The sequence below is a fragment of the Lethenteron reissneri genome, chromosome 10, assembly GCF_015708825.2.
Source record: "Lethenteron reissneri isolate LAM-NWPU_2019-01 chromosome 10, ASM1570882v1, whole genome shotgun sequence".
Classification (NCBI taxonomy): Eukaryota; Metazoa; Chordata; class Hyperoartia; order Petromyzontiformes; family Petromyzontidae; genus Lethenteron; species Lethenteron reissneri.
In genome coordinates, this window is record NC_083788.1 from 3,659,269 (window position 1) to 3,687,257 (window position 27,989).

A 27,989-nucleotide genomic window follows, 5' to 3' on the forward strand; every position below is an offset into this window, starting at 1 on the left:
CTGGCCACCCACCCACCCTTTCGTGTGCACAGTGCTGGACTTCATAGTTGCTGCTCGCTAGCAGCACTTGCCCCAACAGTCTCTTAAGGTTCATCGTCTTGGTTCTTTCGGTAAAGTCACGTAGAAGGGAAGTAATAAAATAATAAAAAAGTGAGAATAGTGAGAATTGTTTTATTATGTTTTATTTTTATTATTTTATTACTTCCCTTCTACGTGACTTTACCGAAAGAACCAAGAAGATGAATCCCTACAGTCACGAAAGCTTTAAATCGAAATCTCTTAAGGTTATATGGTGGATCTTTGTCTTTGTTATTGGCAGTGTAAATCATGGGGGGCGGCTGGCCTCTTTTAAATATATTTTTTAAACATTTGTCCATTAACAGGGCACGGCGTTTTTTGTTTACATTTGAGCTAATTAAGCATGTTATACTCAAAACAATTGTTTTTTTTATTATCAACATGAAAAATTGTGATTTTAAAAGTTTATTTCACGGAAGTGACGTCACTTTATGCTGTTCCGCCGGAAGTCGAGAAGCAACCCCCCCCCCCCCCCCTGGTAAGATGGCGGCGGGGCGTCAGAAAACTAGACAGGAAGTGACGCATCCGCATGTGGATGGACGATTGCCCGAAACGTCGCTCATTATTTATTTATTTATTTTAAACGCCTCGCAAAGTGTCATTGTGTTGCGATTCCTTCTCTCCCTTCGCGTTTCATCGACGATGCACCGCGGCAATGCATGACAACCGGAAGTGACGTCACGAATTCGTTCCCTCCCCTCCCCCCTTAGTAAGATGGCGGCGCACGTGAGCAGGCTGGGGCCGCAGAGACACGCGCTGCTCAGGGTCGCGCAGAGGAGCAGGGAGAACGGGTAACCATGACGACAGCCAGTCACCATGACGACAGCCAGTCACCTTGACGACAGCCTGTAACCTTGACGACAGCCAGTAACCACGACGACGACAACAGCGTTCGCACGCACGCTCGCAATGCGGCAACCCAGCAGCACCACCACGCACCACGTGATCACTGCCACTCACCAACCACAACTACCGCACAACAATCTGCATACAACGACCAACAACAATCAACAGCATTGACAACAATCACGATAATCATACAGCAACCCTCCACCACCACCACCACCACGAGGTACAGTCACGTGATCACAGCCACCACCAACCGGTACCATCGTTACTACAAGTACTGTAATGTACAGCAACCATGATACAACAACAACAATCAACAACAACATCAATTCATTATAACTCTAGAGCACAGCATGCCACCGCGGGGTACAGCCACAACCACGAGATCACAACCACAAGAGCTGCGAAACACCACAACAACTAACACCAACCACTCCTACAACAACAACAACATCACCATGATTACTCGACACTTGTACAATAAACTAACAATCATCACCTGTCCCCATGTCTCCGTGTCCCCGTGTCCCCGTGTCTCCCTGTCCCCGTGTCTCCCTGTCCCCGTGTCTCCCTGTCCCCGTGTCTCCCTGTCCCCGTGTCTCCCTGTCTCCGTGTCTCCCTGTCCCCGTGTCTCCCTGTCCCCGTGTCTCCCTGTCCCCGTGTCTCCCTGTCCCCGTGTCTCCCTGTCCCCGTGTCCCCGTGTCTCCCTGTCCCCGTGTCTCCCTGTCCCCGTGTCTCCCTGTCTCCGTGTCTCCCTGTCCCCGTGTCTCCCTGTCCCCGTGTCTCCCTGTCCCCGTGTCTCCCTGTCCCCGTGTCTCCCTGTCCCCGTGTCTCCCTGTCCCCGTGTCCCCGTGTCTCCCTGTCCCCGTGTCTCCCTGTCCCCGTGTCTCCCTGTCCCCGTGTCTCCCTGTCCCCGTGTCTCCCTGTCCCCGTGTCTCCCTGTCCCCGTGTCTCCCTGTCTCCGTGTCTCCGTGTCTCCCTGTCCCCGTGTCCCCGTGTCTCCCTGTCCCCGTGTCTCCCTGTCCCCGTGTCTCCCTGTCCCCGTGTCTCCGTGTCTCCCTGTCCCCGTGTCTCCCTGTCCCCGTGTCTCCCTGTCCCCGTGTCTCCCTGTCCCCGTGTCTCCCTGTCCCCGTGTCTCCCTGTCCCCGTGTCCCCGTGTCTCCCTGTCCCCGTGTCTCCCTGTCCCCGTGTCTCCCTGTCCCCGTGTCTCCCTGTCCCCCGTGTCTCGCTGTCTCCCTGTCTCCCTGTCCCCGTGTCTCCCTGTCCCCGTGTCTCCCTGTCCCCGTGTCCCCGTGTCTCCCTGTCCCCGTGTCCCCGTGTCTCCCTGTCCCCGTGTCTCCCTGTCCCCGTGTCTCCCTGTCCCCGTGTCTCCCTGTCCCCGTGTCTCCCTGTCCCCCTGTCCCCTGTCCCCGTGTCTCCCTGTCTCCCTGTCCCCGTGTCTCCCTGTCCCGTGTCTCCCTGTCCCCGTGTCTCCCTGTCCCCGTGTCTCCTGTCCCTGTCCCCGTGTCTCCCTGTCCCCGTGTCTCCCTGTCCCCGTGTCTCCCTGTCCCCGTGTCTCCCTGTCTCCGTGTCTCCCTGTCTCCCTGTCCCCGTGTCTCCCTGTCCCCGTGTCTCCCTGTCCCGTGTCCCCGTGTCTCCCTGTCCCCGTGTCTCCCTGTCCCCGTGTCTCCCTGTCCCCGTGTCTCCCTGTCCCCGTGTCTCCGTGTCTCCCTGTCCCCGTGTCTCCCTGTCCCCGTGTCTCCCTGTCTCCCTGTCCCCGTGTCTCCCTTGTCCCCGTGTCCCCGTGTCTCCCTGTCCCCGTGTCTCCCTGTCCCCGTGTCTCCCTGGTCCCCGTGTCTCCCTGTCCCCGTGTCCCCCTGTCCCGTGTCTCCCTGTCCCCGGTGTCTCCCTGTCCCCGTGTCTCCCTGTCCCCGTGTCCCCGTGTCTCCCTGTCCCCGTGTCCCCGTGTCTCCCTGTCCCGTGTCTCCCTGTCCCCGTGTCTCCCTGTCCCCGTGTCTCCCTGTCCCCGTGTCTCCCTGTCCCCGTGTCTCCCTGTCCCCCGTGTCTCCCTGTCCCCGTGTCTCCCTGTCCCCGTGTCTCCTGTCCCCGTGTCTCCCTGTCCCCGTGTCTCCCTGTCCCCGTGTCTCCCTGTCCCCGTGTCTCCCTGTCCCCGTGTCTCCCTGTCTCCGTGTCTCCCTGTCTCCCTGTCCCCGTGTCTCCCTGTCCCCGTGTCTCCCTGTCCCCGTGTCCCCCTGTCTCCCTGTCTCCGTGTCTCCCTGTCTCCGTGTCTCCCTGTCCCCCGTGTCTCCCTGTCTCCGTGTCTCCCTGTCTCCGTGTCTCCCTGTCTCCGTGTCTCCCTGTCTCCCTGTCTCCGTGTCTCCCTGTCTCCGTGTCTCCCTGTCTCCGTGTCTCCGTGTCTCCTGTCCCCGTGTCCCCCTGTCCCCGTGTCTCTCTGTCCCCGTGTCCCCCTGTCCCCGTGTCTCCCTGTCCCCGTGTCTCCCTGTCTCCCTGTCTCCGTGTCTCCCTGTCTCCGTGTCTCCCTGTCTCCGTGTCTCCCTGTCTCCGTGTCTCCCTGTCTCCGTGTCTCCCTGTCTCCCTGTCTCCCTGTCCCCGTGTCTCCCTGTCTCCGTGTCTCCCTGTCCCCGTGTCTCCCTGTCCCCGTGTCTCCCTGCCCCCGTGTCTCCCTGTCCCCGTGTCTCCCTGTCCCCGTGTCTCCCTATCCCCATGTCTCCCTGTCCCCGTGTCTCGCTGTCTCCCTGTCTCCCTGTCCCCGTGTCTCCCTGTCCCCGTGTCTCCCTGTCCCCGTGTCCCCGTGTCTCCCTGTCCCCGTGTCTCCTTGTCCCCGTGTCTCCCTGTCCCCGTGTCTCCCTGTCTCCGTGTCTCCCTGTCCCCGTGTCTCCCTGTCCCCGTGTCTCCCTGTCCCCGTGTCTCCCTGTCTCCATGTCTCCCTGCCCCCGTGTCTCCCTGTCCCCGTGTCTCCCTGTCCCCGTGTCTCCCTATCCCCGTGTCTCCCTATCCCCGTGTCTCCCTGTCCCCGTGTCTCGCTGTCTCCCTGTCTCCCTGTCCCCGTGTCTCCCTGTCCCCGTGTCTCCCTGTCCCCGTGTCCCCGTGTCTCCCTGTCCCCGTGTCTCCCTGTCCCCGTGTCTCCCTGTCCCCGTGTCTCCCTGTCCCCGTGTCTCCCTGTCCCCGTGTCTCCCTGTCCCCGTGTCTCCCTGTCCCCGTGTCTCCGTGTCTCCCTGTCCCCGTGTCTCCCTGTCCCCGTGTCTCCCTGTCCCCGTGTCTCCCTGTCCCCCGTGTCTCCCTGTCCCCGTGTCTCCGTGTCCCCGTGTCTCCCTGTCCCCGTGTCTCCCTGTCCCCCGTGTCTCCCTGTCTCCGTGTCCCCGTGTCTCCCTGTCCCCGTGTCTCCCTGTCCCCCTGTCTCCCTGTCCCCGTGTCTCCCTGTCCCCGTGTCTCCGTGTCCCCGTGTCTCCCTATCCCCGTGTCTCCCTGTCCCCGTGTCTCCCTGTCCCCGTGTCTCCCTGTCTCTCTGTCCCCGTGTCTCCCTGTCCCCGTGTCTCCCTGTCCCCGTGTCTCCATGTCCCCGTGTCTCCGTGTCTCCCTGTCTCCGTGTCTCCCTGTCCCCGTGTCTCCCTGTCCCCGTGTCTCCCTGTCCCCGTGTCTCTGTGTCTCCCTGTCCCCGTGAGCAGCTTCTGCACGAGCATCGTCCGTGCCCAGCAGCAGGTGTCAGCAGAGAAGCGATCAGGTGACTTTGGCCATGTCCCTAAGATGATGATGATGGTGGTGGTGGTGATGGTGGCAGTGGTTGGTGATGGTGCCAGTGGTTGGTCGTGGTGATGGCAGTGATTGGTGGTGGTGATTGATGGTGGCAGTAGATGCTGGTGGTGATTATGGCAGGGGTTGGTGGTGGTGATGGTCAAAAGTCTGTCAAGGCTACATGGGGGATCTTTGCCGTGCGTGTGGTCACGTAGAGGTGTGCGTGGTGGTAATGTGGGACGTGTGTTGGTGGTGTGTGCGCCCGTCTGCTCAGAGCCTCTCCAAGGTGGAATTGTCATTCCCCGACGGAAGACATGGTTTGTGCCACACGTCACGCACATATGTGTCACACACACACACATGGGTCACACACACACACATAGGTCACACACACGCTTCACACGCGCGTCGCACACGACGCGTCACGCACATTTGTGTCACACACACACACACATGGGTCACACACACGCTTCACACGCGCGTCGCACACACGCGTCACGCACGCGCGTCGCACACGCGCGTCACGGACACACGTCACACACGTGCACACATCACACGTTCGCGTCACGTGCACACCTCTGCTGGTACTCCCGTTTATGTCACGTGATCACCTGGAGCGCCGCGTGCTGCGGCGTCAAGCGCAGTGACCGGCACTGCGACGTGATGCCACGGATGCTTCACGTGCCGCGACACGTCACGTGATGAGTTGTCGTGTGTTCCCTGTGATCCAGGGAGCGCACGGCCGTGCTGAGATGCCTTGCCCGCACCGTGGCCCCGGTAGGGTCTGCCACACCACCACCACCACCACCGCCCCTGCCCACCGACTGAGATTACACACACCCTCACCACCACCACCACCGCCTCTGCCCACCGACTGAGATTACACACACGCTCACCACCACCACCACCACCAACCCCACGATCGTCACACCTGCCCACCGACTGAGATTACACACACCCTCACCACCACCACTGCCCCCTGCCCACCCACTGAGATTACACACACCCTCACCACCACCACCACCGCCCCCTGCCCACCGACTGAGATTACACACACGCTCACCACCACCACCACACCTGCTCACCCACTGAGATTACACACACCCTCACCACCACCACCGCCCCTGCCCACCGACTGAGATTACACACACCCTCACCACCACCACCACCACCGCCCCTGCCCACCGACTGAGATTACACACGCCCTCACCACCACCACCACCGCCCCCTGCCCACCGACTGAGATTACACACACCCTCACCACCACCACCACCACCGCCCCTGCCCACCCACTGAGATTACACACACCCTCACCACCACCACACCTGCTCACCCACTGAGATTACACACACCCTCACCACCACCACCGCCCCTGCCCACCGACTGAGATTACACACACCACCACCACCACACCTGCTCACCCACTGAGATTACACACACCCTCACCACCACCACCGCTCCTGCCCACCGACTGAGATTACACACACCCTCACCACCACCACCGCCCCCTGCCCACCGACTGAGATTACACACACCCTCACCACCACCACCACCACCACCACCGCCCCCTGCCCACCGACTGAGATTACACACACCCTCACCACCACCACCACCACCACCACCGCCCCCTGCCCACCGACTGAGATTACACACACCCTCACCACCACCGCCCCTGCCCACCCACTGAGATTACACACACGCTCACCACCACCACCACCACTACACCTGCCCACCGACTGAGATTACACACACCCTCACCACCACCACCGCCACCGCCCCTGCCTACCGACTGAGATTACACACACCCTCACCACCACCACCGCCACCGCCCCTGCCCACCGACTGAGATTACACACACGCTCACCACCACCACTACACCTGCCCACCGACTGAGATTACACACACGCTCACCACCACCACCACCACACCTGCCTACCGACTGAGATTACACACACGCTCACCACCACCACCGCCCCTGCCCATCGACTGAGATTACACACACCCTCACCACCACCACCACCACCGCCCCTGCCCACCGACTGAGATTACACATACCCTCACCACCACCACCACCACCACCCCTGCCCACCGACTGAGATTACACACACCCTCACCACCACCACCACCGCCCCCTGCCCACCGACTGAGATTACACACACCCTCACCACCACCACCACCACCACCCCTGCCCACCGACTGAGATTACACACACCCTCACCACCACCACCACCACCACCCCTGCCCACCGACTGAGATTACACACACCCTCACCACCACCACCACCACCACCCCTGCCCACCGACTGAGATTACACACACCCTCACCACCACCACCACCACCCCTGCCCACCGACTGAGATTACACACATGCTCACCACCACCACCACCACCAACCCCACGATCGTCACACCTGCCCACCGACTGAGATTACACACACGCTCACCACCACCACCACCACCACTGCCCCCTGCCCACCCACTGAGATTACACACACCCTCACCACCACCACCACCGCCCCTGCCCACCGACTGAGATTACACACACCCTCACCACCACCACCGCCACCGCCCCTGCCCACCGACTGAGATTACACACACCCTCACCACCACCGCCACCGCCCCTGCCCACCGACTGAGATTACACACACCCTCACCACCACCACCACCACCGCCCCTGCCCACCGACTGAGATTACACACACGCTCACCACCACCACCGCCACCGCCCCCTGCCCACCGACTGAGATTACACACACGCTCACCACCACCACACCTGCCCACCGACTGAGATTACACACACGCTCACCACCACCACACCTGCCCACCCACTGAGATTACACACACCCTCACCACCACCACCACCACCGCCCCTGCCCACCGACTGAGATTACACACACCCTCACCACCACCACCACCACCGCCCCCTGCCCACCGACTGAGATTACACACACCCTCACCACCACCACCACCACCGCCCTTGCCCACCGACTGAGATTACACACACCCTCACCACCACCACCACCGTCCCTGCCCACCGACTGAGATTACACACACCCTCACCACCACCACCACCACCGCCCCTGCCCACCGACTGAGATTACACACACCCTCACCACCACCACCACCCCTGCCCACCGACTGAGATTACACACACCCTCACCACCACCACCACCACCGCCCCTGCCTACCGACTGAGATTACACACATGCTCACCACCACCACCACCACCGCCCCTGCCCACCGACTGAGATTACACACACCCTCACCACCACCACCACCACACCTGCCCATCCATTGGCGTTACACACACACACACGCACACGTTCACGCGTGCGTACACCGTCCTGTATGTGCGCGCTGTAGAAATATCTCCCTGGTTTTGTCGGTGTGCCGTCTCCGCTCAGGACCCAACTGCGTGGCACTACACCCTCCAGGATGATCGCTACCTCACCCCGATCAACATGGCCGAGCAGGTGAGGTACTGTGGGCGAGTGAGTGGGTGGGCGAGTGTGCGGGTGAGAGTGTGCGCGAGTGAGTGGGTGAGTGAGTGTGCGGGTGAGAGTGTGCGCGAGTGAGTGGGTGAGTGAGTGTGCAGGTGAGAGTGTGCGCGAGTGAGTGGGTGAGTGAGTGTGCGGGTGAGAGTGTGCGCGAGTGAGTGGGTGGGTGAGCGAGTGTGCGGGTGAGAGTGTGGGCGAGTGAGTGGGTGGGCGAGTGTGCGGGTGAGAGTGTGCGCGAGTGAGCGCGAGTTTGTGTCTTGCGGAGGTTCGTGCAGTCGCTAACCAGCAAGGGCGGAGGGCGGAGGAGCGACGCTCGCAACAACGAGCGGAGCGCCGGGCGGATAAAACCCAGCGAGTGTCTGTGTGTGTGTAACGTGTGTGTAACGTGTGTGTGTGTAACGTGTGTGTGTGTAACGTGTGTGTGTGTAACGTGTGTGTGTGTAACGTGTGTGTAACGTGTGTGTAACGTGTGTGTGTGTGTAACGTGTGTGTAACGTGTGTGTGTGTAACGTGTGTGTGTGTAACGTGTGTGTGTGTAACGTGTGTGTAACGTGTGTGTGTGTAATGTGTGTGTAATGTGTGTGTGTGTAATGTGTGTGTGTAACGTGTGTGTGTGTGTAACGTACGTGTGTGTAACGTGTGTGTGTGTAATGTGTGTGTGTAACGTGTGTGTGTGTGTGCAACGTGTGTGTGTGTGTAACGTGTGTGTGTGTAAAGTGTGTGTGTGTAACGTGTGTGTGTGTGTAACGTGTGTGTGTGTAACGTGTGTGTGACGTGTGTGTGTGTAACGTGTGTGTGTGTGTGTAACGTGTGTGTGTGCGACGTGTGTGGTGTGCGACGTGTGTGTGTGCGACGTGTGTGTGTGCGACGTTGTGTGTGTGTACGTGTGTGTGTGTGTAACGTGTGTGTGTGTCTGTAACGTGTGTGTGTAACTTGTGTGTAACGTGTGTGTGTGTGTGTCTGTAACGTGTGTGTGTGTGTGTGTAACGTGTGTGTGTGTGTGTAACGTGTGTGTGACGTGTGTGTGTGTAACGTGTGTGTGTGTGTGTGACGTGTGTGTGTGCGACGTGTGTGTGTGCGACGTGTGTGTGTGCGACGTGTGTGTGTGCGACGTGTGTGTGTGTGACGTGTGTGTGTGTGTAACGTGTGTGTGTGTCTGTAACGTGTGTGTGTGTGTAACTTGTGTGTAACTTGTGTGTCTGTAACGTGTGTGTGTGTGTGTGTAACGTGTGTGTGTGTGTGTAACGTGTGTAACGTGTGTGTGTGTGTAACGTGTGTGTGTGTAACGTGTGTGTGTGTGTGTTGGTGTAACGTGTGTGTGTGTAACGTGTGTGTAACGGTGTGTGTAACGTGTGTGTGTAACGTGTGTAACGTGTGTGTGTGTGTAACGTGTGTGTGTGTGTGTAACGTGTGTGTAACGTGTGTGTGTGTAACGTGTGTGTGTAACGTGTGTATGTAAGTGTAACGTGTGTGTGTGTAACGTGTGTGTGTGTAACGTGTGTGTGTGTAACGTGTGTGTAACGTGTGTGTGTAACGTGTGTGTGTAACATGTGTGTGCGTAACGTGTGTCTGTGTGTAACGTGTGTGTGTGTGTGTGTGCGTCGTGTGTCGACAGAAACTCTTTAAGCTGGCTCAAGAGTCGGGGAAGAATGCAGCGAAATACATCGTCAACAACTACCCTCACCTGTTCACCAAGCAGCAGGCGGAGCCTCACATTCCAGTAGGACACCTCCTCACACATCCTCACAGCTCCTCACACCCGCTCACGCCACACCTGTTACACCCGCACCTCATACTCGCCGACAGCACTTGCCCCAACAGCCTGTGTGCGCTACGCGGGGGATCTTTGTCCTTGTTCATAATCAACGTGTTTGGGTTTAGATGGCTGCGTTATTTATAAATGTGTCGTAACCCTCCACCACCCGACACGGCCAATCGGCAAAAAAAAGTGTCACGTTGACAAAATACGAAATAGTTCGCTGCTTTAGCCCACCGGTGTGTTGAAGCGTGAAACCACAACATTTGCAAGTTTTGAGTAGCACGACGTTTCGCTGGTAATTGCATCCATCGGGCAATTCGCCAGAATGGTGAGGGGCTCTGCTCTGTCTCGCGTTCTTAACTAGAGCAGCAGCAGCAGCAGCAGCAGGTGACGTCATCGCCAACTCATGAGGTGCAACGATTTGTGTCCGTGTGCGCGGCAGGGGTTCATGCCGCAGCAGCTGCGTCCGCTGAGGGAGGGCGCCAGCGTGGAGGCCTTGCAGGAGCTGATCGCGCTGCGCCACGCGCAAGCTGCCACCCTCATGTACGACTCGCTGGTGCAGGCCGGTGAGTCGCCCCCGCTCGTTCGCTCGCGCGGTCACTCGCTCAGTCGCCCGCTCGCTCCCCCGCTCGCTCGCTTGCTCGCTCACGCGGTCGCTCACCCGCTCGCTCACATGCTCACTGATTTCGCTCACTCGCCCACTCACTCGCTCGCCGATTCACTCGCCCACTCACTCATTGGCTCACTACAGCCTCGTGCAGGCCAGTGAGTCGCTCGCTCACTCACTCACCTGCTCACTCACTCAGTCACTCACTCACTCACTCACCTGCTCACTCACTCACTCACCTGCTCACTCACTCACCTGCTCACTCACTCACTCACCTGCTCACTCACTCACCTGCTCACTCACTCACCTGCTCACTCACTCACTCGCTCGCTCGCTCACTCACTCACTCACCTGCTCACTCACTCACTCACCTGCTCACTCACTCACCTGCTCACTCACTCACCTGCTCACTCACATCGCTCACATCACTCACTCACTCACCTGCTCACTCACTCAGTGACCCACTACAACCTCGTCCAGGACATTGAGTCGCTCGCTCACTCACTCACCTGCTCACGATCACTCACTCACCTGCTCACTCACTCACTCACCTGCTTACTCAACCACTCACTCGCTCATTGATTCACTCACTGGCTCACTCACCCGCTCACTCAGTGACCCACTACAGCCTCATCCAGGCCAGTGAGTCGCTCGCTCACTCACTCACCTGCTCACTCACTCAGTCACTCACTCACTCACCTGCTCACATCACGCACTCACCTGCTCACTCACTCACTCACCTGCTCACTCACTCACTCACTCACCTGCTCTACTCACTCACTCACCTGCTCACTCACTCACTCACTCACCTGCTCACTCACTCACTCACCTGCTCACGTCACTCACTCACTCACCTGCTCACTCACTCACTCACCCTGCTCACTCACTCACCTAACCTGCTCACTCACATCACTCACCTGCTCACTCACTCACTTACCTGCTCACTCACTCACTCACCTGCCACTCACTCACTCACTTACCTGCTCACTCACCTCACTCACCTGCTCACTCAACTCACTCACTCACCTGCTCACTCACTCACTCACCTGCTCAACTCACTCCTCACTTCCTGCTCACTCACTCACTCACTGTCCTGCGCCACTCACTCACTCACCTGCTCACTCACTCGCCTCACTCACCTGCTCACTCACATCACTCACCTGCTCATCACTCACTCACTCACCTGCTCACTCACCTCACTCACCTGCTCACTCACTCCATTCACTCACCTCACTGCTGCACTCACTCACCTTCCACTCACTCACTCACTCACCTGCTCACTCACTCACTCACCTGCTCACTCACTCACGTCACTACCTGCTCACTCCACTCACTCACCTGCTCACTCCTCACTCACTTACCTGCTCACTCACTCCTCACCTGCTCACCACTCACTCACCTACCTGCTCACGATCACTCACTCACCTGCTCACGCACTCACTCTACCTGCTCACTCACTCACTCACCTGCTCACTCACTCACTCACTACCTGCTCACATCACTCACTCACCTGCTCACTCACTCACTCACTCACCTGCTCACTCCCACTCACCTGCTCACTCAATCACTCACTCACCTGCTCACTCACTCACTCACCTGCTCACTCACTCACCTGCTCACTCACTCACTCACCTGCTCACTCACTCACTCACCTGCTCACTCACTCACTCACTTACCTGCTCACTCACTCACTCACCTGCTCACTCACTCACTCACTTACCTGCTCACTCACTCATCACCTGCTCACTCACTCACTCACCTGCTCACTCACTCACTCACTCACTCACCTGCTCACTCACTCACTCACTCACTCACCTGCTCACTCACTCACTCACCTGCTCACTCACTCACTCACTCACCTGCTCACTCACTCACTCACCTGCTCACTCACTCACTCACTCACTGCTCACTCACTCACTCACCTGCTCACTCACTCACTCACTTACCTGCTCACTCACTCACTCACCTGCTCACTCTCACTCACTTACCTGCTCACTCACTCACTCCTGCTCACTCACTCACTCACTCACTCACCTGCTCACTCACTCACTCACTCACCTGCTCACTCACTCATCACCTGCTCACTCACTCACTCACCTGCTCACTCACTCATCACTTACCTGCTCACTCACTCACTCACCTGCTCACTCATACTCACTTACCTCTCACTCACTCACTCACCTGCTCATCACTCACTCACCTGCTCACTCACTCACTCACTCACTCACCTGCTCACTCACTCACTCACTCACCTGCTCACTCACTCACTCACCTGCTCACTCACTCTCTCACTCATGCTCACTCACTCACTCACCTGCTCACTCACTCACTCACTCACTCACCTCACTCACTCACTCACCTGCTCACTCACTCACTCACTTACTGCACTCACTCACTCACTGCTCACTCACTCACTCACTTACCTGCTCACTCACTCATCCCTGCTCACTCACTCACTCACTCACTGCTCACTCACTCACTCACCTGCTCACTCACTCACTCACTTACCTGCTCACTCACTCACTCACTGCTCACTCACTCACTCACCTGCTCACTCACTCGCTCACTCACCTCACTCACCTGCTCACTCACTCACTCACTCACTGCTCACTCACTCACTCACCTGCTCACTCACTCACTCACTCACCTGCTCACTCACTCACATCACCTGCGTCACTCATCTCACTCACTTACCTGCGCCTCACTCACTCACCTGCTCACTCACTCACTCACGTACCTGCTCACTCACTCACTCACCTGCTCACTCACTCACTCACTCACTCACCTGCTCACTCACTCACTCACCTGCTCACTCACTCACTCACCTGCCTCACTCACTCACTCACTACCTGCCTCAATCCCTCACTCACCTCACTCACTGCACTCACTCCTCACTCACTCACCTGCTCACCTTCACTCACTCACTCACCTGCTCACTCACTCACTCACTCACGCCCTGCTCACTCACTCACTCACTCACCTGCTCACTCACTCACTCACCTGCTCACTCACTCACTCACCCTGCTCCTCACTCACTCACCTGCTCACATCACTCACATCACCACCTGCTCACTCACTCACTCACCTGCTCACATCACTCACTCACTTACCTGCTCACTCACTCACTCACTCACCTGCTCACTCCTTCACGCACTAACCTGCTCACTCACATCACTCACTCCTGCTGCATCACTCACACTCACTTCACCTGCTCACTCACTCACACCTGCTCACTCAAGTCACTCATCACCTCTCACTCCCACCTGCACTCACCTGCTCACTCCCACTCACTCACTCACCTGCTCACTCACTCCTCACCTGCTCACTCACTCACTCACTCACCTGCTCACTCACTCACTCACCTGCTCACTCACTCACTCACCTGCTCACTCACTCACCTGCTCACTCCTCCATCACTCACTTACCTGCTCACTCACTCACTCACCTGCTCACTCACATCACTCACGTCACCTGCTCACTCACTCACTCACCTGCTCACTTCACTCACTCACTACCTGCTCACTCCTCACTCACTCACCTGCTCACATCACTCACTCACCTGCTCACTCACTCACTCACCTGCTCACTCACTCACTCACTTACCTGCTCACTCACTCACTCACCTGCTCACTCACTCACTCACCTAGCCTCACTCACTCACTCACTCACCTCTCACTCACTCACTCACCTGCTCACATCACTCACTCACCTGCTCACTCACTCCTCACCTCTCACTCACTCACTCACCTGCTCACTCACTCACCTCACCTGCCTCACTCACTCACGTACTCACCTGCTCACTCACTCACTCACCTGCTCACTCACTCACTCACTCACCTGCTCACTCACTCACTCACCTGCTCACTCACTCACTCACTTACCTGCTCACTCACTCACTCACCTGCTCACTCACTCACTCACTTACCTGCTCACTCACTCACTACTGCTCACCATCACTCACTCACTCACCTGCTCACTCACTCACATCACCTGCTCACTCACTCACTCACCTGCTCACTCACTCACTCACCTGCTCACTCATCACTCACTTACTGCTCACTCACTCACTCACCTGCTCCTCACTCACTCACTTACCTGCACTCACTCACTCACCTGCTCACTCACTCACTCACCTGCTCACTCACTCACTCACTCACTCACCTGCTCACTCACTCACTCACTCACCTGCTCACTCACTCACTCACCTGCTCACTCACTCACTCACTCACCTGCTCACTCACTCACTCACCTGCCATCACTCACTCACTCACTCACGCTCACTCACTCACTACCTGCTCACTCACTCACTCACTTACCTGCTCACTCACTCACTCACCTGCTCACTCACTCACTCACTTACTGCTCACTCATCCTCACCTGCTCACTCACTCACTCATCACCTGCTCACTCACTCACTCACCTGCTCACTCACTCACTCACTTACCTGCTCACTCACTCACTCACTGCTCACTCATCACTCACCTGCTCACTCACTCACTCACTAACCTGCTCACTCATCTCACTCACTCACCTGCTCACTCACTCACTCACCTGCTCACTACTCACTCACCCTGCTCACTCACTCACTCACCTGCTCACTCACTCACTCACTCACTGCTCATCACTCACCTGCTCACTCACTCACTCATTACCTGCTCATCACTCACTCACACTCACCGCTCACCACTCACTCACTTACCTGCTCACTCATCACTCACCTGCTCACTCACTCACTCACTCACCTGCTCACTCACTCACTCACCTGCTCACTCACTCACTCACTCACCTGCTCACTCATCACTCACTCACTCACTGCTCACTCACTCACTCACCTGCTCACTCACTCACTCATCACCTGCTCACTCACTCACTCACCTGCTCACTCACTCACTCACTACCTGCTCACTCACTCACTACCTGCTCACTCACTCACTCACTTACTGCTCACTCACTCACTCACCTGCTCACTCACTCACTCACTTACCTGCTCACTCACTCACTCACCTGCTCACTCACTCATCACCTGCTCACTCACACTCACCTGCTCACTCACTCACTCCTGCTCACCACTCACTCACTACCTGCTCACTCACTCACTCACTGCTCACTCACTCACTCACTCACCTGCTCACTCACTCACTCACTGCTCACTCACTACTCACTCACTCACCTGCTCACTCATCTCACTCCTGCTCACTCACTCACTCACCTGCTCACTCACGCACTCACTCACCTGTCACTACTACTCACCTGCTCACTCACTCACTCATACCTGCTCACTCACTCATCACCTGCTCACTCACTCACCACTTACCTGCTCACTCACTCACTCACCTGCTCACTCACTCACTCACTTACCTGCTCACTCACTCACTCACCTGCTCACTCACTCACTCACTCACCTGCTCACTCACTCACTCACCTGCTCACTCACTCACTCACTTACCTGCTCACTCACACTCACCTGCTCACTCACTCACTCACTCACCTGCTCACTCACTCACTCACCTGCTCACTCACTCACTCACTCACCTGCTCACTCACTCACTCACTGCTCACTCACTCACTCACCTGTCATCACTCACCTGCTCACTCACTCACTCACTCACTTACCTGCTCACTCACTCATCACTGCTCACTCACTCACTCACTCACCTGCTCACTCACTCACTCACCTGCTCACTCACTCACTCACTCACCTGCTCACTCACTCACTCACCTGCTCACTCACTCACTCACCTGCTCACTCACTCCTCACCTGCTCACTCACTCACTCACTTACCTGCTCACTCATCACTCACCTGCTCACTCACTCACTCACCTGCTCACTCACTCACTCACTCACCTGCTCACTCACTCACTCACCTGCTCACTCACTCACTCACCTGCTCACTCACTCACTCACCTGCTCACTCACTCACTCACTGCTCACTCACTCACTCACTGCTCATCACTCACTCACTCACCTGCTCACTCACTCACTCACCTGCACTCACTCACTCACTCACCTGCTCACTCACTCACCTGCTCACTCACTCACTCACCTGCTCACTCACTCACTCACTCACCTGCTCACTCACTCACTCACCTGCTCACTCACTCACTCACTCACCTGCTCACTCAATCACCACCTGCTCACTCACTCACTCACTACCTGCTCACTCACTCACTCACCTGCTCACTCACTCACTCACTGCTCACTCACTCACTCACTTACCTGCTCACTCACTCACTCACCTGCTCACTCACTCACTCACTCACCTGCTCACTCACTCACTCACTGCTCACTCACTCACTCACTCACCTGCTCACTCACTCACTCACCTGCTCACTCACTCACTCACCTGCTCACTCACTCACCTGCTCACTCACTCACTCATTACCTGCCACTCACTCACTCACCTGCTCACTCACTCACTCACCTGCACTCACTCACTCACTGCTCACTCAACTCACTCACTCACTCTGCTCACTCACTCACTCACCTGCTCACTCACTCACTCACCTGCTCACTCACTCACTCACCTGCTCACTCACTCACTCACTTACCTGCTCACTCACTCACTCACCTGCTCACTCACTCACTCACTCACCTGCTCACTCACTCACTCACCTGCTCACTCACTCACTCACTCACCTGCTCACTCACTCACTCACCTGCTCACTCACTCACTCACCTGCTCACTCACTCACTCACCTGCTCACTCACTCACTCACTCACCTGCTCACTCACTCACTCACCTGCTCACTCACTCACTCACTCACCTGCTCACTCACTCACTCACCTGCTCACTCACTCACTCACCTGCTCACTCACTCACTCACTCACCTGCTCACTCACTCACTCACCTGCTCACTCACTCACTCACTCACCTGCTCACTCACTCACTCACCTGCTCACTCTCACTCACTCACTCACTTACCTGCTCACTCACTCACTCACCTGCTCACTCACTCACTCACTCACCTGCTCACTCACTCACTCACCTGCTCACTCACTCACTCACTCACTCACCCGCTCACTCACTCACTCACCTGCTCACTCACTCACTCACTCACCTGCTCACTCACTCACTCACCTGCTCACTCACTCACTCACCTGCTCACTCACTCACTCACTCACCTGCTCACTCACTCACTCACCTGCTCACTCACTCACTCACTCACCTGCTCACTCACTCACTCATCACTCACTCACCTGCTCACTCACTCGCTCACTCACTCACTCACCTGCTCACTCACTCACTCACCTGCTCACTCACTCACTCACTGCTCACTCACTCACTCACTCACTGCTCACTCACTCACTCACCTGCTCACTCACTCACTCACTTGCTCTCACTCACTCACCTGCTCACTCACTCACTCACCTGCTCACTCACTCACTCACACACTCACCTACCCACCCACTCACTCACCTGCTCACTCACTCACACTCACTCACCTGCCCACCCACTCACTCACCTGCTCACTCACTCACTCACCTGCTCACTCACTCACTCACCTGCTCACTCACTCACTACTTACCTGCTCACTCACTCACTCACCTGCTCACTCACTCACTCACTCACCTGCTCACTCACTCACTCACCTGCTCACTCACTCACTCACTCACTCGCTCACTCACTCACTCACCTGCTCACTCACTCACTCACTCACCTGCTCACTCACTCACTCACCTGCTCACTCACTCACTCACCTGCTCACTCACTCACTCACTCACCTGCTCACTCACTCACTCACCTGCTCACTCACTCACTCACTCACCTGCTCAATCACTCACTCACCTGCTCACTCACTCACTCACTCACCTGCTCACTCACTCACTCACCTGCTCACCTCACTCACTCACTCACCTGCTCACTCACTCACTCACCTGCTCACTCACTCACTCACTCACCTGCTCAATCACTCACTCACCTGCTCACTCACTCACTCACCTGCTCACTCACTCACTCACCTGCTCACTCACTCGCTCACTCACTCACTCACCTGCTCACTCACTCAGTGACCCACTACAGCCTCGTGCAGGACATTGAGTCGCTCACTCACTTGCCCTCTCGCTCGCCCGCTCGCTCACCCGCCCGCTCGCTCACCCGCTCGCTCACCTGCCCACTCGCTCGCCCGCTCGCTCGTTCACTCGCCCGCTCACCCGCCCGCCCGCTCGTTACAAGCACCAGCAGTAGTCCCGCGCAGCAGTCCCGTCGCACGTGGCCGCTTGATGTTCCAGCCGCTCAACTCGTTTGGTTGCCGCGGGCGCCCTGCGCGTGCGCCGCGTTGTTTGTCTGCGTAGGAACGGCCGTTCCCATGGAGACGGCCAACCGCCTGCTGGACCTGCTCTGTTTCTACGGCGACCGGGAGCCAGAGGGCAGCCCCACAATGCTGAAGGAGGAAGCTGCCGGGGTAAGGGGCGACACGGGGTCACGGGGTCACGGGGACACGGGGTCACGGGGACACGATCGGCAATATGGACACGGAGACAGGCTTGTTGGCAATGGGGATACGGAGACAGCAGGGACATGGAGACACGGAGACACGGAGACACAGGGACACAGAGACACGGGGACACGGAGACACGGAGACACAGGGACACAGAGACACAGAGACACGGAGACACGGAGACACGGGGACACGGAGACACAGGGACACAGAGACACAGGGACATGGAGACACGGAGACACGGAGACACGGAGACACGGGGACACGGAGACACAGACACGGGGACATGGAGACACAGGGACATGGAGACACGGAGACACGGAGACACGGGGATATGGAGACATGGGGACACGGAGACACGGAGACACGGAGACACGGGGACACGGAGACACAGGGACACAGAGACACGGGGACACGGAGACACAGGGACACGGAGACACGGAGACACGGAGACACGGGGACACGGAGACACAGGGACACGGAGACACAGGGACATGGAGACACAGGGACATGGAGACACAGGGACACGGAGACACGGAGACACGGAGACACGGGGACACAGGGACATGGAGACAGAGGAGACACAGGGACATGGAGACACAGGGACATGGAGACACAGGGACATGGAGACACAGGGACACGGAGACACAGGGACATGGAGACACAGGGACACGGAGACACGGAGACACGGGGACACAGGGACATGGAGACAGAGGAGACACAGGGACATGGAGACACAGGGACATGGAGACACAGGGACATGGAGACACAGGGACACGGAGACACGGAGACACGGGGACACAGGGACACAGGGACACGGGGACACGGAGACACGGGGACATGGAGACACAGAGACACGGAGACACGGAGACACGGAGACACGGGGACACGGAGACACAGGGACACAGAGACACGGGGACACGGAGACACAGGGACACGGAGACACGGAGACACGGAGACACGGGGACACGGAGACACAGGGACACGGAGACACAGGGACATGGAGACACAGGGACATGGAGACACAGGGACACGGAGACACGGAGACACGGGGACACAGGGACATGGAGACAGAGGAGACACAGGGACATGGAGACACAGGGACATGGAGACACAGGGACATGGAGACACAGGGACACGGAGACACAGGGACATGGAGACACAGGGACACGGAGACACGGAGACACGGGGACACAGGGACATGGAGACAGAGGAGACACAGGGACATGGAGACACAGGGACATGGAGACACAGGGACATGGAGACACAGGGACACGGAGACACGGAGACACGGGGACACAGGGACACAGGGACACGGGGACACGGAGACACGGGGACATGGAGACACAGGGACATGGAGACACAGGGACACAGAGACACGGAGACACGGAGACACGGAGACACGGGGACACGGAGACACAGGGACACAGAGACACGGGGACATGGAGACACAGGAGACACGGAGACACAGGAGACACAGTAGAGACATGGGCCAGAGCACTGTGCAGTCCGTCACAAGCGCTCGCTAACACCACTTGCCCCAGCATCCTGTGTGAGCTACACCGGGGGGAGGTGCAGGGGGGGGGGGGTGAATCTTTGCCTGTACGTGTCCGTGCGTCTGCTGTGGTGGCGGGGTGGGGCGGGGCGGGGTGGGGGGGGTGCGTGTGATCTCAGGTCGGGGTGCTCGCCGACCGCGAAATGGATGGAGAGAGCCCCGTGGTGGCGGAGACCGCGGTGATGGAGGCGGAGGCGGAGGAGGAGGCGGGGGCCGAGGGCGGAGAGAGGGAAGTTGCGGCCCCCGCAGGCCCCGCAGGCCCCGCAGGCCCCGCAGGCCCCGCAGGCCCCGCAGGCCGGAGACGGGGCGGCGCGGCCATCCCGGAGCGCACCTGGAGGTGGGGGTGAGGTCCCCCCATGGGGTGGCTCCGTTGCGTTGCCGGTAACCGGGGCGGTGCGAGCGTGGGCGACGGGTCGGGCAAACACGGCGGCTAGGAGATGTTGACTAGCTCGCCTGGTTGACAGGAGGTTCGTGGGTTCGATCCCGGCCCTGACGCCTGCTGCTGTAGATTTGGAGTTTGCGTGTCTCTCTCTCATCATCATCATCATCACGGTGGCTAGGAGATGTTAACTACATCGCCTGGTGTGCAGGAGGTCGTGGGTGCGATCCCGACCCTGACGCCTGCTGCTGTATATTTGGAGTTTGCGTGCACATATCCACACACACGCACACACGCGCGTGTGTGCGTGTGTACCACCCCCCATAACCGCGCACGTGGCGCTCCGAGCTCTTAATAGGCGCTCGCTAACCAGCGCCGGCGGCGCTGTGCGCGTGACCACGGCAGGGAGCGGTGGCGCTGCGGTTAGCGCACTCCGCTACGAAACCGCCCACCCGAGTTTCGATTCCCGCTCACGACCAATGGCAGTGTCGGGTGGCCTTGACTGAGTACCCGGCGTGGCGTGTGCACACCTGCATTTGGTAGGCGCTACTCGCTAACGGCACTTGCCCCGACCGTCTGTTGAGGCTACACGGGGGACCTTTGTCTTTGTAGGGCGGGGAACAACGCGGAGAGGATCTTCAACTCCATGCCGGAGCGGGATGCTCACTCCTACTGCGCCATGATCCAGGGCATGGTCAAGGTGGGTGCACCGTCGCACCGATGCACTGACGCACTGACGCACTGACGCACTGATGCACTAACTCACTAACGCACTGATGCACACGCACTGTCACACTGATGCACTAACACACTAACGCACCGATGCACTAACGCACTAACGCACTGATGCACACGCACTAACGCACTGATGCACACGCACTAACGCACTGATGCACTAACGCACTAACGCACTGATGCACTAACGCACTGATGCACATGCACTAACGCACTGATGCACACGCACTAACGCACTGATGCACTAACGCACTGTCGCACCGATGCACTAATGCACTAACGCACATCAAAGTTCATGTATTAGGTATCTAGCCCTGTGAGCCATTCGGCTCTTGAATCGGGTGCAACCGCAACAAACAGAAAACAAAAACATGAACAAGAAAACATCTTCAAGTGACTATGTGACTAAGTGCAAACAGAAAATCCAAGAAAAGCCAGCAAAACATTGCAGAAAAAAATCACAGTACACCAACGCTGTGTGCAAAAATCCCAGTGGGGTGCAAGTCGAACAACAACAACCACAAGACATCTTAGATTAAGGCCATCAGTCTAACTCTGTACTACAACAAACAAACATGGCCAAACCAAAAAACTTTTCGAAAATCACCAAAATAAAGCCATGAAAGCAATGAAACAGTGCAGGTCATAGGAACTGTGACCGAGTTTTTACAATAAACGACGTCAACAACATGTACCACCAACAACCCTGTCGCCATAGCTGGCCGCATGAGTCACTCCACAACAACAGCAGCAGGAGCATCAGTCGGAGTATCAACATGTTTCAATGCACCTTTAAGATCGGCGCACTAAATCAAAAAACACAGATCATACTTTTGCGTACTTTGCAGCGATCATCCGGAGCGAAACATTGTATTTTAGGCCACTAAATTGCAGTGGCAGCTAGGGGTGTAGTACAACTCCTCTAGAGCAGTTTTGAGTGAACATCTCATAGGTAGTGCTGTTAGCGAGTAGCATCTACGAAGGCCGGCACGGCATGCGAGGGGGTGGGTATGCAGCACCACGCCCGGCCGCCTTTGTCTCCCGAGTGGCGATGTTTACACACCGCACCAGGTAATCGGTTGAGGCTGAGTCGACCTAGGGGAGGCCCAGGACCGGTTCAGACAATCGTCACCGGTGTTGGGTGGCCGTGAGCGGGAATCGAACTCGGGTCGCCGGGTTTGTGGCGCAGCGCACTAACTGCTGCGCCACCGCTCCCCACACTCACGTACACACTCACGTATACACTCACGTACACACGCACATGTACACGCAGACACAAGCACACGTACACACTCACGTACACACTCACGTACACACGCAGACACAAGCACACGTACACACTCACGTACACACTCACATACACACATACACACTCACGTACACACTCACGTACACACTCACATACACTCATACACACTCACGTACACACTCACGTACACACTGACGTGCACACGCAGACACAAGCACACGTACACACTCACGTACACACTCACATACACACGTACACACTCACGTACACACTCACGTACACACTCACGTGCACACGCAGACACAAGCACACGTACACACTCACATACACTCATACACACTCACGTACACACTCGCGTACACACTCACGTACACACTGACGTGCACACGCAGACACAAGCACACGTACACACTCATGTACACACACTCACGTACACACTCACGTACACACATACACACTCACGTACACATGTACACACTCACGTACACACTCACGTACACACTCGCGTACACACTCACGTACACACGTACACACTCACGTGCACACTCACGTACACACTCACGTACACACGCAGACACAAGCACACGTACACACTCACGTACACACGCACACGTACACACTCACGTACACACGTGCACACTCACGTACACACTCACGTACACACGCAGACACAAGCACACGTACACACTCACGTACACACGCACACGTACACACTCACGTACACACGTGCACACTCACGTACACACTCACGTACACACTCAAGTACACACGCAGACACAAGCACACGTACACACTCACGTACACACGCACACGTACACACTCACGTACACACGTGCACACTCACGTACACACTCACGTACACACTCACGTACACACTCACATACACACGTGCACACTCACGTACACACTCACGTACACACTCAAGTACACACGCAGACACAAGCACACGTACACACTCACATACACACGCACACGTACACACTCACGTACACACATGCACACTCACGTACACACGCACGTACACACTCAAGTACACACGCAGACACAAGCACACGTACACACTCACGTACACACGCACACGTACACACTCACGTACACACGTGCACACTCACGTACACACTCACGTACACACTCAAGTACACACGCAGACACAAGCACACGTACACACTCACGTACACACGCACACGTGCACACTCACGTACACACGTGCACACTCACGTACACACTCACGTACACACTCAAGTACACACGCAGACACAAGCACACGTACACACTCACATACACACGCACACGTACACACTCACGTACACACGTGCACACTCACGTACACACTCACGTACACACTCAAGTACACACGCAGACACAAGCACACGTACACACTCACGTACACACTCACATACACACGCAGACACACGCACACGTACGTGCACAAGCAAGAACAACGTACACACGCAGACACAAGCACACGTACGTGCACAAGCAAGAACAACGTACACACGCAGACACAAGCACACGTACACACTCACGTACACACTCACGTACACACGCAGACACACGCACACGTACGTGCACAAGCAAGAACAACGTACCCACGCAGACACAAGCACACGTACACACTCACGTACACACGCAGACACAAGCACACGTACGTGCACATGCAAGAACACACAATCTAACAGGCCACATCGTGGGGGGGGGGTGGGGAACCTTTGTCGTCTGCAGCACCGAGCAGCGGAGGAAGCGTTCAACCTCTTCGTGGAGATGAACAACTCTGGACTGAAAGGTGCGCTCACACCCACTCACACCTGCACACACCTGCACACACTTACACACACACCTGCACACACCTGCACACACCCACACACACCTGCACACACCTGCACACACTTACACACACCTACTCACACTTACACACACCCACTCACACCCACTCACACCTGCATACACCTGCACACACTTACACACACCTACTCACACCCACACACACCTGCATACACACACATACACCTGCACACACTTACACACACCTACTCACACCCACTCACACCCACACACCTGCTCACACCCACTCACACCTGCATACACCTGCACACACTTACACACACCTACTCACACCCACTCACACCCACTCACACCCACACACACCTGCACACACACACATACACCTGCACACACCCACACACACCTGCACACACACACATACACCTGCACACACCCACACACACCTGCACACACACACATACACCTGCACACACTTAAACACACCTACTCACACCCACTCACACCTACTCATACCTGCACACACTTACACACACCCACGCACACCTGCACACACTTACACACACCTACTCACACCCACTCACACCCACTCACACCTACTCATACCTGCACACACTTACACACACCCACACACACCTGCACACACACACTCACACCCACACACACTCGCACCCACTCACACCTACTCACACTTACACCCACACACCCCTACTCACACCTACTCACACCTACCCACACCTGCTCACACCCCCACTCACACCTACTCACACCTGCACACACCTGCACACACACACACCTACTCACACTTACACCTGTGCGCTGTGCGTGCTGCTTGTGGGCTGCGTGTGTGTGCTGTGTGTGTGCTGCGTGTGTGCTGTGTGTGTGTGTACTGTGTGTGTGCTGTATGTGTGTGTGCTGTGTGTGTGTGGTGTGTGCTGTGTGTGTGTGCTGTGTGTGTGTGCTGTCTGTGGTGTATGTGTGGTGTGTGTGCTGTGTGTGTGTGAGCTGTGTGGTGTATGTGTGTGGTGTGTGTGTGGTGTATGTGTGTGCTGTGTGTGTGTGTACTGTGTGTGTGCTGCTGCGTGTGCGTGCTGCGTGTGTGTGCTGCGTGTGTGCTGCGTGTGTGCTGTGTGTGTGCTGTGTGTGTGCTGTGTGTGTGCTGCGTGTGTACTAAGTGTGTGCTGCGTGTGTGCTGCATGTGTACTAAGTGTGTGCTGTGTGTGTGCTGCGTGTGTGCTGTGTGTGTGCTGCGTGTGTGTGCTGCGTGTGTGCTGTGTGTGTGCTGTGTGTGTGCTGCGTGTGTGTGCTGTGTGTGTGCTGTGTGTGTACTAAGTTTGTGCTGCGTGTGTGCTGCGTGTGTACTAAGTGTGTGCTGCGTGTGTGCTGTGTGTGTGCTGTGTGTGTGCTGCGTGTGTGTGCTGTGTGTGTGCTGCGTGTGTGCTGCGTGTGTGCTGCGTGTGTGCTGCGTGTGTGTGCTGCGTGTGTGCTGTGTGTGTGCTGTGTGTGTGCTGCGTGTGTGCTGTGTGTGTGCTGTGTGTGTGCTGCGTGTGTGCTGCTGCGTGTGTGCTGCGTGTGTGCTGTGTGTGTACTGTGTGTGTGTGCTGTGTGTGTGCTGTGTGTGTGTGCTGCGTGTGTGCTGCGTGTGTGTGCTGCGTGTGTGCTGCGTGTGTGTGCTGCGTGCTGCGTGTGTGTGTGCTGCGTGTGTGCTGTGTGTGTGCTGCGTGTGTACTGCATGTGTGTGTTGCGTGTGTACTAAGCGTGTGTGCTGTGTGTGTGTAGGCAACTTGTACACGTACAACGCTATCATCAGCGCCATCCCTGTGCTGCGCCAGAAGGACACTGACCGCAAGGACCTGCTGCTGGTAAAGACAGAGGTCCCCCGAGTAGCCTCAGCAGACTGTCGGGGCAAGTGCTGTGAGTGTGCAGCGCCTGCGAAGGCCGGCACGGTGGCACACGAGGCGGTGGTGTGGCCAACACCACGCCCAGTGCCGATGGTGGTGGTGGTGGTTGTGGTGGTGGTGATTGTGGTGGTGGTTGTGGTGGTGGTGGTTGTGGTGGTTGTGGTGGTGATTGTGGTGGTGGTGGTGATTGTGGTTGTGGTGATGATTGTGGTGGTTGTGGTGGTGGTGGTGATGATTGTGGTGGTGGTTGTGGTGGTGGTGGTGATTGTGGTTGTGGTGATGATTGTGGTGTTTGTGGTGGTGATGATTGTGATTGTGGTGGTTGTGGTAGTGGTGATTGTGATGATTGTGGTGGTGATTGTGGTGGTGGTGGTTGTGGTGGTGATTGTGGTTGTGGTGGTGATTGTGGTTGTGGTGATGATTGTGGTGGTGATTGTGGTTGTGGTGATTGTGGTGGTGGTGGTGATTGTGGTGATTGTTGTGGTGGTGGTGATTGTGGTGGTGGTCAGGGGCGGTTTCTTCATTAGGGCGATTGGGCGACGCACCACCAATGTCATTCATCCACAGAGTCACGCTAGCCGTCATTGCCAGCCTCTGGATATAGTCCAATCAGCGTCATGTCACGTTCTGTGGAGTACCGCCTCTTTTTGGGCGATTTCACTCCGGCTGAGAATCGCCCCGAGTGGCCCCATAGACTTACATTCGAAGATGTTTTTTTTCGAACGGCGGGCGCTCCAATGCATTCTCTATGGCTTCCGGGAGGGCGAGCCCTAACGTGCTTACGTCATCATACGTAAGCACGTTTCATCCAACAATATAATTTATCGCCACCTAGTGGAATCTTTAATAAAATAAACTTGAGTGGTTTGTTTTAATAGTGAGTATAGAAACAAACAAGATGTATTGTAAGAGTCACTTTATTTCTCATTAATATTAAAGAAGTGAAGTTGCCTTTACATGCTTAAGCTGTTAATTGATCCATTGCATGGGTGGACCTTATCCTTATCAATCATCCAGACATTTGCCCCCCCTGAGAGATTTTGCAGGAGCCGCCACTGGTGGTGGTGGTGATGATTGTGGTGGTGGTTGTGGTGGTGGTGGTGATTGTGGTTGTGGTGATGATTGTGGTGGTGGTGGTGATGATTGTGGTGGTGGTTGTGGTGGTGATTGTGGTTGTGGTGGTGATGATTGTGGTGGTGGTTATGGTTGTGGTGGTGGTTCTGGTGATGATTGTGGTGGTTGTGGTGGTTGTGGTGGTGGTGGTTGTGGTGGTGGTGGTTGTGGTGGTGATGATTGTGGTTGTGGTGGTTGTGGTGGTGGTGATTGTGGTGGTGTTGGTGGTGGTGGTGGTTGTGGTGATTGTGGTGGTGGTGGTGATTGTGGTGATGGTGGTGATGATTGTGGTGGTGGTGCTGGTTGTGGTGGTGATTGTG

At 56.8% G+C, this 27,989-nt stretch overlaps 2 protein-coding genes across 3 annotated transcripts in view; one reads left to right on the forward strand and one right to left on the reverse strand.

Moving 5' to 3' along the window:
• The window catches only part of LOC133340878 (uncharacterized), a 33,640-nt gene extending 14,904 nt beyond the window's left edge, over positions 1–18,736 (reverse strand). The window contains exons 1-2 of one of the 2 annotated variants that reach the window (XM_061549340.1): positions 18,628–18,736; positions 5,271–5,483 (exon numbers count right to left, since the gene is read on the reverse strand). The gene's annotated coding sequence lies outside the window, so the exon portion shown is untranslated. The remainder of the gene's footprint in view (positions 1–5,270; positions 5,484–18,627) is intronic. The other variant, XM_061549341.1, reaches the window with a different exon arrangement.
• PTCD3 (pentatricopeptide repeat domain 3) lies at positions 571–27,989 on the forward strand. Its single transcript, XM_061549276.1, has 12 exons — positions 571–869; positions 4,593–4,648; positions 4,934–4,976; positions 5,391–5,436; positions 8,061–8,129; positions 9,769–9,873; positions 10,355–10,478; positions 18,813–18,922; positions 20,633–20,850; positions 21,505–21,592; positions 24,599–24,659; positions 26,435–27,989. The coding sequence occupies exons 1-12, from the start codon at positions 793–795 to the stop codon at positions 27,328–27,330; spliced, it is 1,893 nt and encodes a 630-aa protein (XP_061405260.1). The 5' UTR covers positions 571–792; the 3' UTR covers positions 27,331–27,989.